A 14,288-nucleotide genomic window follows, 5' to 3' on the forward strand; every position below is an offset into this window, starting at 1 on the left:
GCATTGATCCATGGAAAGATTTAGAAATAAATAAGAAAAGGGCATAATGATGTGATATAATAACTATAAAAAGATTAACGAATGCAATGATTTTTTAATGGAGATTGTCTATTAGAAAACTACCAGTTAAGGCAAATATGCCATACAAGAAAAAGCAACATACAATATGTAATAAATGTGGAGAGTTTGAGACTACTGAGCATGTGATTTTGAAATGTGAAAGAGTTAATAATTTGTGGAAATAAATATGTAAACATAATAGGGTGAAAAGTTTGCTAAAGTTTGAACAAATACATATGGGCATAATAGAATTTGGTTATTATGGTGCATGAAAACAGGAAGAAGTGACGAAAGTAGACAGTGTAATAATTTATGTTTCATGGACTATATGGAACGAAAGACTGAATTAAATCAAATACAATGGAAAATGGACTTTGATAAAGATTCTAGAGAAAAAAATTTTTGGTTGTGGATAAAAGAGTGGGAGAATGCTTAAATTGAAGTTTATAATGTATGGACATTTGTAAATAGATATAAATAATGTAAATATGTAAATAATATGTAATGTATACATCAATAAAAACCTACCCTTAGTGTAGGGGAAGATTTGGTGTGTAATGCTTCCATTGCTACAGTTTACTTTCCAGGCATGAAGGTGGCCCAGAGAGAGACTGGAGAAGATATGGAGAATTCCCCGCGAGAAATGGTGAAATCTGTTGAAATGGTAAAATTGCTACCAGAACTGGACGTTAATGAGCAACAAATGAAGAATTTGTTTGTACCAGAGGGGAAGAAAGTGTCAGAGCAAAGTAATATAGTAGAGATAATGCAGATCAACTCTGAGGAAATTTTTCAGCAGAGGTTGGTCAAGAAAGATTTAGAAAGTCAAAAAGGATGTATTATTTCAAAATAGAAAAGAAGAAGTAAAGGAAGAAAAACAGAGTTATACACTTCAAATAGCAGCAAAAAGGAACAAGGTTTAGACAGGTATGAGGTCTTTGACTCCTTAATTGCACCTTTAGGTGTTACTGCAAAGGAGGTAAGAGCCTTTATTCTTATTAATAAAGAAATATTTTGTGACATATTATTAAAAAATGCTCAATATATGGAAAATTTTCTGGGGAGGTTTGAAGAAAAAACATATTTATCCTTGTTCAGAGTATGTAATAGACTCTTTTTTAGACAAACTAAAAAAAAATATTGTTTCAATTTAGAACAGAGATGGAAGCTATGGACTTAAAAATATTTATCATGTATGGTAAAAAAGTAATGGACACTATCAAAGTTAATGATGAATGTTAATGATGAAAGAGGAGTTTGGACTGGGGGATGGGAATGTACCATTATATTGAATATGGAAAATAATAATATAAATCATATACCGAGTGTTATAAATGTGAATGTTAATAGAGGTTTTATAAGATATAGGAGACCACCCAAAACTTGTTTCTTTTGTGAAAGAATGATCATTTAATAGGGCAGTGTAATAAAAGGAAATGTTATAAATGTAGAAAAATAGGACACAATGCAAAAAATGTGATTTGAAATGTAAAAAGTGGTAATACTGGACATGTTTGGTTAGAATGTGACAAAGATGAATACAATTTGGACTGGAAGAAACACAAAATGTGGATCAAGAAAATAATGTAAGGCAAGATGAAAAAGATCAGAATGAGACAAATGAAGTTTTAGAAAGTAAGATTAAAGAAATAAATAAAAAAGTGAAAAAATACTGAGGCAAGTAAAGAAGGTTATGTTTATTAAACAATAGTAAAAGGAAAGAAGAATATGATAGGAAAGAGGGTTAAAGAAAGGAAAAGAAAATTCAAATGCATGACAATTAAAGAGAACAAGAAAGGCAAAGGCTAAGATCCTGTTTCTTTTATCTTTATTTCTCTTTTACATTTCTTCTAAGTGAAAACTGAAATTGTTAGCTGTAAATGTTAATAGTATGAAAAATATCAAGAAGAGAGTAGGTATATTAGAATGGCGTACAGTGTTAGATGTTGGTGTTATTATATTAGAATATATTAGGTTAGTAACAGATGAAGAAATATTGCAAACAGAGAAAATGTGGAATGGATCAGTTATATGGAACTTAGGTAAAGAAACATCTTCCAGTGTATGTATTGTATGTCAGACAAATATAAAAGTATCAGATGTGACAGTAGTAGAATTAAGATGCATTACTGTGATAGATGCAAGAGGGGGAAAAGTGTTTTAGAATAATAGTTGTATATGATTATGTACCAAAAAATAGAAAGAGAAAAAAATGTTTAAAAAAATATTAGATTATGTATGTGTTAATGTGCATATAATATTAGCAGGAGACTTCAATTGTGATTTAAGAATAAATAAGAATAAGGGATATTATGTTAAATAGTTAATGAAATTATGAAATGTGGAAAATTAAATGTAGGGGAGAAGAGTCATTGGACATATAAAAGAAATGAGATTACAACTGAAATTGACTATTTCTTGATTTCAGAAAGCTTAAAAATTGTGCTGCAGGGAGTCAAAAATATAGGATTTTCAGATCAGTTTGCAATATTACAGTACAAGAAAAGGACGGATATATAAAATAGGAAAAGGAATTAAAAGGTTAAAAGAGAAAGAATTACAGAAGGGTGGCAGAAGAGTTATATATGCATTATGGGAAAATTTGCCTAGGGATGAGAAATTTTTATGAAAACTGGACAACATGGAGTAGCTTTAAAGAAAAATATAAAAAATGTTTTTTTGGAATGTACTGAACATAAGAGGTAAAAATATAAAAAAAATTAAGACAAGATATATTTAGTAATGCATTTAGAAAAGAGAGCAAGAGAGTATGTTTTTATGAAAAAGAAAGAGAAATATATGAAAAGAATCGAGAGAAAATGAAAAGGTTATATAAACAAAAATATTGTGTGCAAGGAAAAAAGGAAGATGTTGCACCATATTTAAATAAGTTAGTAAAAGAAGAGGAAAAAGAGTAAAAAGGGAACTAAAATATAAAGGAGAAGGCATGTGAAAACACAAAGAGATAGAAGTGAAATTATTAAGGAGTATGTTGTAAAACTATTTGATAAGAAAGAAACTAATACAAAATATGAAATAAATAAGCTAACTGTGGAAAATAATGAATATTTGCAAGAAAGTGCAAGTATTAATGAATTAATTATTAAGTTTTGAAATATATTGATATGAATACAACAAGTTTGGATATTATAGCATATCATATGCATAATAGATTAGAGTATTGGCAATAAGCAAAATTTATAGAAGTTATGAATGAATGGTTAGAAAGAGGTATTGAGTATAAAGAAATATTTGTAGGAGTTATAAAGTTTATATGGAAAAAGGGGGATAATGATGATATGAAGGAATGAAGACCAATAACTTTAAATAACACAGATTATAAGATTTTCATGAGAATTTTACCTAAAAGATTAATAAATAAAATGTAAACCATATATGAGAAAACTGTTTTGGGTAAGAAAGTAAAAGGAACTCAAGATTTGTTATGGATTATTAGACAGGTAATGGATGACATTGTAAATAGAAAAGTTGATGCAAAAATTATGATAGGGGGTATAAGTAAAGAATATAATAGAATCCAACATGAATCATTATAAAATTTATCGGAACTGTATAATATAAGTAATACAATAATATATGTTCTTAAATAAGTATATGACAGAAATTATGTCAAAATTGATGTAAACGGATGGATGAGTGAGGAACTAAAAATAAATGCAGGTATTAGACAAGGGAGACAGTGGTGTCTGGCTAGTAGTATTATTTTTCATCAGTTATTAATGTAATAGTGAGTAAAATTAATAAAGTGACATAAATGGTAGGTTATACAATGTTAAGTGAATTACAGTTGCCTGTAATATATACTTATGCAGATGATATTATGATAGTTACCAATAGTAAGGAGTATATGAGTAAAGTTATCTAATAACTCAATCGGTCATTAAATTAATTTGGTTTATGTATTAATAGAGATATGATTTCTTTTTGGAAGTAACTTCATTTCTTGTGTAGAAAGAATGCTTATCGGATAAGATGATACTATGATATCTATGATACTAGGAAAGATTGCATGTATAGCAAATTATATATGATTTCAACTATGTATGAAAAGGAGTTAATGACTATATTATTTTCATTTTTGTGGGGGGGCAGATTAAGTATTGTCAAAAGAGTGATAGTTTATATGAGTAAAAACAAGTGGGACTGGGAATAATTAACCATATTGTGTATCCAGCATCAATGAGTTTGTATAAGGCATTGAAATGTTATATGAAGGCAGAAGAATGTTTGACAAATGTTATTATGAGATACAAATATCATTTTTTGAGAAGAAAATGGAAACAGGCAAAAGGTTTAAAAAACATAATGAAAAGATAAAAGAATATCAATACAAAATTATAATATAATTATAATATGGAAAGTAAAAATGAATAGGATACAGATAGAAAGGAATGGTATCAGAATATTATGAAAGCATTTTATTTTGTGGATCCATGGAAAGAGCTACTAAATGGAAAAAAGAATGCAATAGGAATTAAATTAAAATGGTATGAAAAAAATTAATGAATGACTTTTTTATGGAGGTTATCCATAAGAAATTACTGGTTAAGGCCAATATGCCTTATAAAAGTAAACAGAATAGAATGTGCTGTGTATGTGGAGAGCATGAAACAACAGAACATGTTTTTCTGAAATATATTAAAGTCAAACAATTATGGAATGAAATATGTAATTGCAGCATATTTAATGGTATTATAGAGGTGGAACAGTTAAATATAGGTGTTTTTTTTTTGTGATGATGGAAAAAACAAGAAGAAACAAAGAAAATGGACAGAATAATAGTTTATACTTCATGGACAATATGGACTGAAAGAATAAATTAAATTAAATTTAATGAAAAATGGGATTTGGCAAAGATTTTGAAAAATTTTTTTTTTTGGTTGTGGAAGAAAGGGTGGGGGAAGTGAGCTTGATATGTATAAGAAGTGAAAGTTTGTATATAATTTTAAATATTGTAAATATATAACTAATATATACTGTATATAAGATTGATTTTCAATAACACCCCATACTCTGATACAACACTCAAGGTGAGTGCAGCCATTGCTTGTGGTGCATCCATTCTGTTCCTAGTGCAGTGGCAGCTGGGAAAACAGTCTGCAAACATGGTGACTGAGGAAAACATGGTTGAGGCAAATGTTAATCCATAGTGATATTTTCAGCTTCAGAAGAGCTACTTGAGATGAAAGAAAATGAAATTGAATGGAATATTCTAAAGAAATATTCCTGACAGAGTTGTTTGAAGGGCTGAAAGGTGAAGAAGAAATTATAATTACAACCTTCCAGTTAGGAGGGTTGAGGGATGATATAGTGGAAAATCTATTAGAAAAGAGTGAGATGGGAAAAGATGTTTTGTGGAGCAAAATGATGGAGAAATTAAAAAGAAGGGAAGAAAAACAGAAGAAGTCATTTGCAGAGATAAGGATACAAAGGAAACAGGGAAGGAGAAAAAGAAGATAGAAGAGTTAGAAAAGAAGAAATGTGTCTTAAGAATCCAAAGTAAAGAAGCAGCAGAAATGGACAGGTATGAGATCTGGGACATGATAGTTGCACCTTTACATATAAAGGCACAGGTGGTAAGAGCTTTTATTTTTAATTAAAAAAAAAACAGATGCACTGTGACATTTTCTTTGAGACTGCTGAGATCTAGGAAGCTTTTTTTGAAGGAATGTGAAGAAAGAGAAGATATTTATCCTTGGAACAATTATGTTGTAAGGACTTTTTTTGAGAAAACTAGAAAAAATGAATATACAATTTCAAACATAAACTGAAAGAGACACTGTAAAACATATTTGTTAAAGAATTGTTGTAATAAAGTAAAGGACATTTCAAAAGTTTTTGATAATAGAGGACTTTGGAGAGGTGTTTGGACAGATGATTTTGAAAATAGATAATGGTGAAATTGTACATATTCCAAGTATGATTAATGTTGGTGGGCACAGAGCTGCCATTAAGTATTGGAGACAACCGAGAACATGTTTTTTTCTGTAGGATGAAGGGACATTTTGTAAATAATTGTGATAAAACTGGTCATAATGCTAAAAAATTATAAAAAAAAATGTGTTACAAATGTAAGCAAATGGAGTATATATGGATAGATTGTGAGAAGGAGAAGAGTTTAGATTGTGAAGTTGAACAACAAAAATATAAATGAAAAGAAATATTGTAATTAGAAGAACAACAAAGAGAAGATGGAAAGTAGTGATATAAATCAAGAAGAAAGTTTGGATAATATACAGAAAGGTGAAGGGGAGAGGGAGAGTAGAACAGAAAACAGTGATGAAGAGGATATAAATTGGAAAGTAGTTAAAAAGAAATGTATGATTGAGAAAAGAGTTAAAGACAGGAAAAGAAAATTTCAGGAATTAGGAATACAAATTAAAAAGAAATAAATTAGAGATCCCATCACTGTCTCTCTCTAAAACACCTAAACTGGCTTGAATTACCCCACCAGCTTCTTCTTTCTCAGCTCCAGATCATCCCTTATATCCTATACGAGCCTTCCCACTGCCCAGCACTATCTCCTCTCATCTCCCATTGTTCTCCCTCCAGACAACTCTGAAGCTCTAACCAAGACCTACTACAAATCTACAACCCCAAGTCTAAATTTGGATGCAACATGTACAGCTATCACCCCACTATTGCCTGGAATAGGCTCCCACTAGAAATCAGGACCCTTACACATCTTAAACAATTTAAAACAGCCACCAAAGAGCACTTTAAAAGTCACTGGTCCTGCCACTGCACCCTCCCTCCTTAAACATCCCCTGCTTCTCATACCTTAATCTACTTTCTGCCCTTAACTCACTCTTCTCACTAGCTCTCTCTAATCTTCCTTGACTACTCTTTCTCTGTCTTCTAAAATCTATTAAGCAAATTGCCTCAGAGGAACATTCTATTGTAATTATCTTGCCTTCATGCAACTACATCATGATAGATCTGGGTTTTTGTAACCACTTACCCCAAAAACTATATTCATCTTATTGACATATATCTTTTTATACATCTTGAAATAGTTATGCTATACTCCTGATTATTGACACTGTATAACATTGTATTGCTATCTAATGCCTTGTAATAATCCTGTAACATTGCTGTTTAATGCTAATTTATAATGAAAATTGTGTAATATGTTGGAGCTTTTCTCCCCGGGCTTCCGCTGAAAAAGGGCTCTTCAGCTCAGTTGGACAATCCTGGTCAACAAATATAAAATAAATAGAAATAAATAATTAAAATAATTTCTTGTAGACTAAAAAGAAGAGCAGGGAATAATCTTAGAAGTCTATTTATTAATGTTAATAGTATCAACAATATGGTTAGGAGAACTGGAATAGTAGAATGGTGTAATATGTGTGATGTAAATTTGATAATCTTAAAAGATATTAGGATTTTAAATAAAGAAGAAAGGGGTATTATGGCCACATAGTATATTATGGAATTTGGGAACATGCAAATTGCTAAGGGATTGTATAGAAAAGGAATAAAAATCTTAGATTATACTTTAGTTAGATTTGGAAGATTGATGGCATTGGACTTTAGATTGAAAGGAACAGTATGTAGATTAATAGCAATATTTGTATTTGTGTTATATAAAGAGAGAGAAAAAATATTTGTAGATATATTAAACTATGTCATAGTAAATATGGATATAATAGTAACAGGAGATTTTAATTGTAATTCAAGATATGTTGTTGTTGTTGTTGTATCTTTCGACTTTTCCCAGTTAGATATAAAAAGCAAAAATGTAGAACAGATAAGAAAGTAATGGAAGAGACAATAGCATGTGGAAATTAAAAAAAAAATATGGAATTTAAGCATGAATACAAATTAGAGAGGGATATTTCAAACAGAGATAGATTATTTTCTTCTGTTAAAACTATAAAAGTTATAACAAATCACATGAGACAGGTTTGTTGGATCATCCACCAATATGGATTGAGACAGGTGAAAATAAAGAATATATAAAACAGAGAAAAGTGTTAAGAGAATTAATGGAAAATAATGGAATAATAATAGTCAAGAAGATGTATCAAAGCTATGGAGAGATCACTTTTAAAATGAGAGATTGGAAAGAACTGGAACAGCAGATTACAGTAGCAGAGATAGATAAAGTGATAAAGAATATACATGTAGATATAGTAGCTGAACTGGATGGTATAGGGTATCAAATGCATGTAAAATTAATTAATGTTATGGCAAAAATAAATATTAAAAAGGTATTTAATGAGTGGTTAAATTATGGGATAAATTATGAAGAAATATGTGAAGGGGTGATGAGATTTATATGGAAGAAAGGACAGAAGAATGAAATAAAAAATTGGAGACCTATAATGTTAAATAATTGTGACTATAAATTATTCATGAAAGTAATGCAGAAGAGATTTCTAGAAGATAAATTGCATTACATTATATTATAGAAGACGATGTTTATGATGTTTATGAGGTTAGAGGAAAATGAATTCAAGAACTATTAGGGAAACAGTATGTGCTATTAAGAAGAGACAAAAAGAAACAAAATAAATAATGGCAGATATAAATAAAGCATTTGATTCAATAGAACATGAGATTTTATGGCAATTAATAGAAGAATGTTAGTATAAAGATTAAAAAGATACTAAGACACTGGACAGGTGGATGCCTTGTATCACACGGAGACAATATACTGTCTACAAAATAGATATGAATAACTCAGCAGAGACATACAGACATTAATAACTATGCCAGGACATAGCCTAGAAGTAGCCACAGGGCAGTGCTTCAGGGAGGTATGTGATGCAAGACAGAAACAATGCAGGTAATGAATAATGATGTATGTGATATATGATATGATGTGATATATGATAAGTAGAAATGCAAGGTGCTATCATGATGCACTGTGTGAGCTCATGAGAGCACATATAAGAAGAGCAATGATACATCCCATCTACCCAGTGCATCCTCCTATTTGTCTGTGGAATGTCTCTGTAGTGAGAATTATAACAACTGCACATACCTTGGTATCCATCGGTATGGGAAGGCCACCCATTCTATGGATCCAGTTTGTGAGCCATACAAGTCAAACAACCCCCATCTAAAGTCTCAGTCATTGTGAAGATGGTCCTGTAGCTGGTTCTACATTAGCTGAGGAGATGTGATCCTGTGTCAGGATATATATTTTTTTATATGTAAACATATATGCATATATGCACCCAGTGCTGTAGTTACACTTTTGACTCCTATAGCGAACCAATGAATCTGTACCATCACACCTGCATAAGCATAAAACTTAGCAATGAAATCCACCCAAACCAAGGCCAAACTCAGCATATTCAGACACCAGTTAACATATCCCCATCAGCTCCTTTGTTGCTGCCACCTCACCAAAAGTGCTTGGCCCTGAGGCCCTTATAAGCCCAACCAAGTGTTTAGCCCATGTTTAGATAAATCAACACCCAATGCCCCTGTCCAGCAGGGACATGGGTAAATCCCAGGGATATATGTTTCCCATACAGTTATCCAGATTGCACTTAAAAAAGGGTAAAGAGGCACTCTGCCAGATGTGGAGAGGGAGTTTATTCCATAGATGGGGGAGTCTCTGGGTCATAAATCTATCCCACCAACATGTCTTGTTGATCTCACAGATCAGGTTGAGGCCACGTGTGTGGGTTACTCAAGTGGACCTTGACTTGCGGATATGCAGCAGTCCCATCAAAGTGGGGTCTGTGAGCACCTTGTATGCCAGACAGAGGACACCTCTGAGGAGTCTGTATGAAACTGAGTAAAGGGATAGGGCTTTTAGCCTATCTGTGTGTGGTAGATGTTTGAGGCCTTGGACTCTCCTGGTGAGGAACCTTTGTGGTCTCTCTAGCTGCTGCATGTGCTTTGCAAGATACATGCTGAAAGGGGCATTCTACTCAATAATGGGCCTTATAAGGGAAGAATATAGGGATGTTATGACCTCCTTGTCCCTGGATGAGATACCCTTACTTATGAGGAGGGCTATGTAGAAGGATTTCTGTACAATGGAAGCAACATGGTAGGCAAACATCAGGATGCTGTCAACCTGGGTGCCCAAATCTATCACAACTGATTGTGTGCTTAGGACATTGTTATTAATGTGATAATTTGTGGGGACATCACTCTCCCCAAAGGGGATGATGATGCATTTTTGGTATTCAGCTTGAGGCCATGTTTCTGGCACCAGTTATTTGTCTGAGTGAGATCCTCTTGGAGGATGTCCACATCACTAGGGGAATTGATGACAGCACCCAGCTTGCAGTCATATGCAAACTTAGTCAGCCATAGCCCACTAGTTTTGGCCTGCACATCAGAAAAGTATATCCCAAATAACAGAGGCCCCAAGACCGAACCCTGGGGTACACCACTTGTTACAGGTCTATTGCTTGAGGTGGCTTCCCCTATTTTGACTATGTGGGTTCTATCAGTGAGCAATTAAGCAGACATGACCTCCCCTTGATGAAGCCAAACTGTGTGGGATCAAGTGTGTGGAAGTTGCCAATGTCCTTGTTAATGAGGTCGATGATAATCCATTCCATGGCCTTGCAGATCAGGCTAGTTAGGCTGATGGGTCTATAATTTCCCAGATCGGTGGACACTCCACCTATGTCTAAAGGGATGGCAGTGGCTGTCCTCCACTCAACTGGGATGAAGCTAGTACTCAGGTGTTGATTGAATATGGTGCATAATGGTGCTGCAAGTTCCTGCCTGAGTTCACATAGGATGCAGCCTGAGTTGTTATCGGGTCCCATGGAGGCTGTATTTTTTGCCTTTGATAGAGCAGTGATGACCAGTTCCCTAGATATAAGGGGAAGGGGGCAGGTACTGGGGATGTCCTGATTTACTGATGGGGGGACAGAGGGGTAAAGTTTTCACTGAATTTGTCAGCCAGCAAGTTTGCTATATGTACGGCATTTGTAAATGTGGTATCCTTGACCACCAGTTCTGAACAGATCTAGGTGCTTCCTTTGAGGTTGCAGACATATGTGAATAAGGTCTTATGTTTGTCTCTAGTAGATGTGGCCAATTTGGACTTGAAGTTTGCTTTGGAGGATTTCCTTAGTGCTCTTATTTGTTTGTTCAGGCTAAGGAGACATTGCTTCCAGTTAGGACCTGCTCCTTCTTGGTCTTGGACAGCATTTTTTTTCCTTTTGTTATAGAGTTTATTTATTGCAGATGTCCAACAGACAGGTTTACTCTTCCTTGTGGAGGATGAATTAGTCCTATCGGGTATTCTGATTCCATACATCTGTATAAATACTCATATAGTGCTTTGGTGTAGTTTTGGATATTGGTGCCAGTTCCTACAGATGGGGAGGGGGCTTTGAAGCTGTTTATACCATCTCAGGAGGCTGTAATCAGCTTTGGAGAAGTTTTTATGTGTGATGCTAGCCAGGGGAGGGTTGAGGGAGATGGTGACTTTGAAAGTGATACTTTATGGTCAAATCTTACCAGGGAGGATGACACTATAGGGATGCTGCAGGGGTTACTCACGTTGGTTAATACCAAGTCCAGGATATTATCACCTCTTGTAGGGGTATCAATTAACTGTTCCAAGGCATTTACATTGACAAACTCAAGGAATCTCTGGGCATTTTTGTTCTGGCATGAGGAGTTCTTCCAATCTATGTTTGGGAAGTTAAAGTCACCCAGGATCAAGGTAAAGGGTTGAATCTTGATAGATTCAAACAGGTCCAAATAGGCAGCTTGGGCATCCTGAGTCAGATTTGGGGGCTGGTAGCTAGCATGATTTGAACAGGGGTCTTGTCAATAGTTAATTGCACCTGGAGTGTCTCCTGTGTGTCATACTATTTGACCAGCCTGGAGGTGTGTATGTCTTTAATGTATATTGAAACTCCACCTTCTTTGGCTTTACTGCCCACAGTTTGGGGTCTGAATGTATGATCAGATGAGTAATCAGGTAAGGGTGGAGTGCTCTCCACAGCTTTGAACCAGGTTTCTGTGACTGCACAGATGTCAGCATCTTTCAGGGTTAGGAATGCTTGCAATGAGTGCAGTTTCATGTTTAGACTCCTAGCATTTAGCAGCATGACCTTTAACTTGTGGTGTGTTGCATTTTTATGTTGGTAGGTTTAACCTCATCACTTTTTCTAAAAAAGGCACTACAGGGGAGGGAAGAGCCTTTGCCAGAAGCCTGAAGCCCAGCTGAGACAGATGCAGGCCATCTCTGGCAAAGCATCTTAGTCTGTTGATCATATCTTCACAGGCTGTCAGGTACGGGATCCCCCTGGAATGACACCAGAAACTAAGCCAATTGTTAATGTCAATCATTTTCTGTTTGTACTGAGGCATCATTCATTGTGAAGGCAGAATGCTGCTTAAGGCTAGGGACATACCTGCCTGGGACACATAATCAGTGAGCTCAATCATATCTCTCTTCATATAGTCCAGAGAGCTACGTCTCAAGTCATTCACTCCAACATGGACTGTGACAGAGGCATAACAGTACCTGTTGCTGAGAGACTTGAGTGCGCATGTGATATGGCAGATTTTGGCACCTGACAGACAACTAACTGTGACTTTCTCCTTATCTAGTCTGGTGAGAGGCACATCTGTGTGTCTCACAATGGAGTCTCCTATGACTAATATGTTGGGTTTATGGTGAAGCTTTAGTGGCTGTGAGGCACAGGTGTGTGGACTATGCATGGTATCTGGTGAGGAGGGCTGTGGAGATTGTGTGTGTTTTTGCCTCGTAGGTCTTCTTTGGGTATGTTTATGTGGAGAACCTCAGTGTATGTAGGTGTGTGTTGTGTAGTTGTGGGTCATATTTGAGGTGCAGTGATTGTGTCGACAACCTTCCCAGTGCCAGATATACTGGCTTGAGAGAGCTTGGTCTATAGGTTCCTAATATAATTGGATCTCTCACAAATTGTGTTCTTAGGTGATAGTAATAGAGGGCTGTCTGTGTACGTGAGGCAGTTGCTACACTGTCTCAAGATGCCCATATCAACCAGACTGGCAGGAGAAACTGTAGGAAATTGTCCATCCATATTTGTCAGAATCTGAGGGAGAAAGGCCAGTGAGAGCTAAGGGGTGGGCCTAAAGCCCAAGTGCTTAAACCAAAACTAAGAGCTTAGAATAACATGCAAGATAAAGTAAAGAGTAGTAGGAAGAAACACGAATTAGAAAACTATAAGCAGCTGAATGTAATATTTTTTTAAGTAAATAGGGAGAGATCAGGAACAGAAGATAATTCAGGGTTAAGGGACTAAGGTACTTGGCCTTCCCAAATGATCTCTGTATTAGGTAGAATGAGCTAAAGAGATGGGATGGGGAGGAGTGTCCCAAATAAAATTTACAGTAGGGGAGTGCAACTGCAAAAGCCAACAACTTTAAGAACACAACAGCAATAGAGTGAGAGGGTGAGTGAAAAAAACGTTTCAGCACAGATCAGAAAAACATTCTGCCAGCAAATATATAAATAATTCAGTCAACCAAAAATAAAGATGGTGCAGAAGTCTGAGCCGCTAAAGTGCCAAAAAATATACTTATCAGCTCTATATTTCCAGATTGTTTGAGAAGCAGTCTTAGTCAGAACACGAGGAGATTCTAGCAATGATATGCAGGGATTTACAAAAAGGTAATATTTTTATACCATCAAAATAAAAACCAAGCCTTTCGACAATTAGATAACACAAAAGCTGTTAGACAAGTTTTACCCAACTTTAAGAATATGACAGCAATAGGGTGGGAGAAAGAAGTTTTAGCATATTTCAGAAAACAAAATTCTGCTCTATTCCAGATTGTTTGAGAAGCACTCTCAGTCAGAACACACCAACTTACAAAGTATTTATAACAAACTCCCTGAACTGCATGTGTTGACAGCAATACACTCTCCAGACATCTTAGTCGCCACAGAAACCTGGCTATGATGAGAAACAAAAAAAATAAGAAATTGCCAAGCCATGTTATAACATTATCAGATTAGACACAGCCAACAAAAAAGAAGGTAGTGTCTCTATTTTCTACAAAAACCCACTAGATATCCCATTTTCCACTATATCCTGCAACTTCTCAACTCAGAAATCCTACTAATCTAAAACTAACACTCATAGGACAGTCACAATCATGGGTATTGTCATCTCCCCAGGTAACAATGCTAAAACACTGGATAATATTCTCTGCTGGGCCTCCTCAAAAAATCCCTGATGAAACCATAATAATGGGTAATGTTAATACAGACTAGCAAA

General features: G+C 34.8%; 1 protein-coding gene across 1 annotated transcript in view; it reads left to right on the forward strand.

Moving 5' to 3' along the window:
• The window catches only part of LOC122814306 (zinc-binding protein A33-like), a 448,502-nt gene that overhangs the window by 262,758 nt on the left and 171,456 nt on the right, over positions 1–14,288 (forward strand). The window contains exon 4 of the mRNA XM_044086893.1: positions 656–861. Within this exon, the coding sequence (XP_043942828.1) occupies positions 656–861 (206 nt within the window). The remainder of the gene's footprint in view (positions 1–655; positions 862–14,288) is intronic.

This window comes from Protopterus annectens, chromosome 10.part0 (genome assembly GCF_019279795.1).
Source record: "Protopterus annectens isolate FY-2018-M chromosome 10.part0, PAN1.0, whole genome shotgun sequence".
Lineage (NCBI taxonomy): Eukaryota > Metazoa > Chordata > Ceratodontiformes > Protopteridae > Protopterus > Protopterus annectens.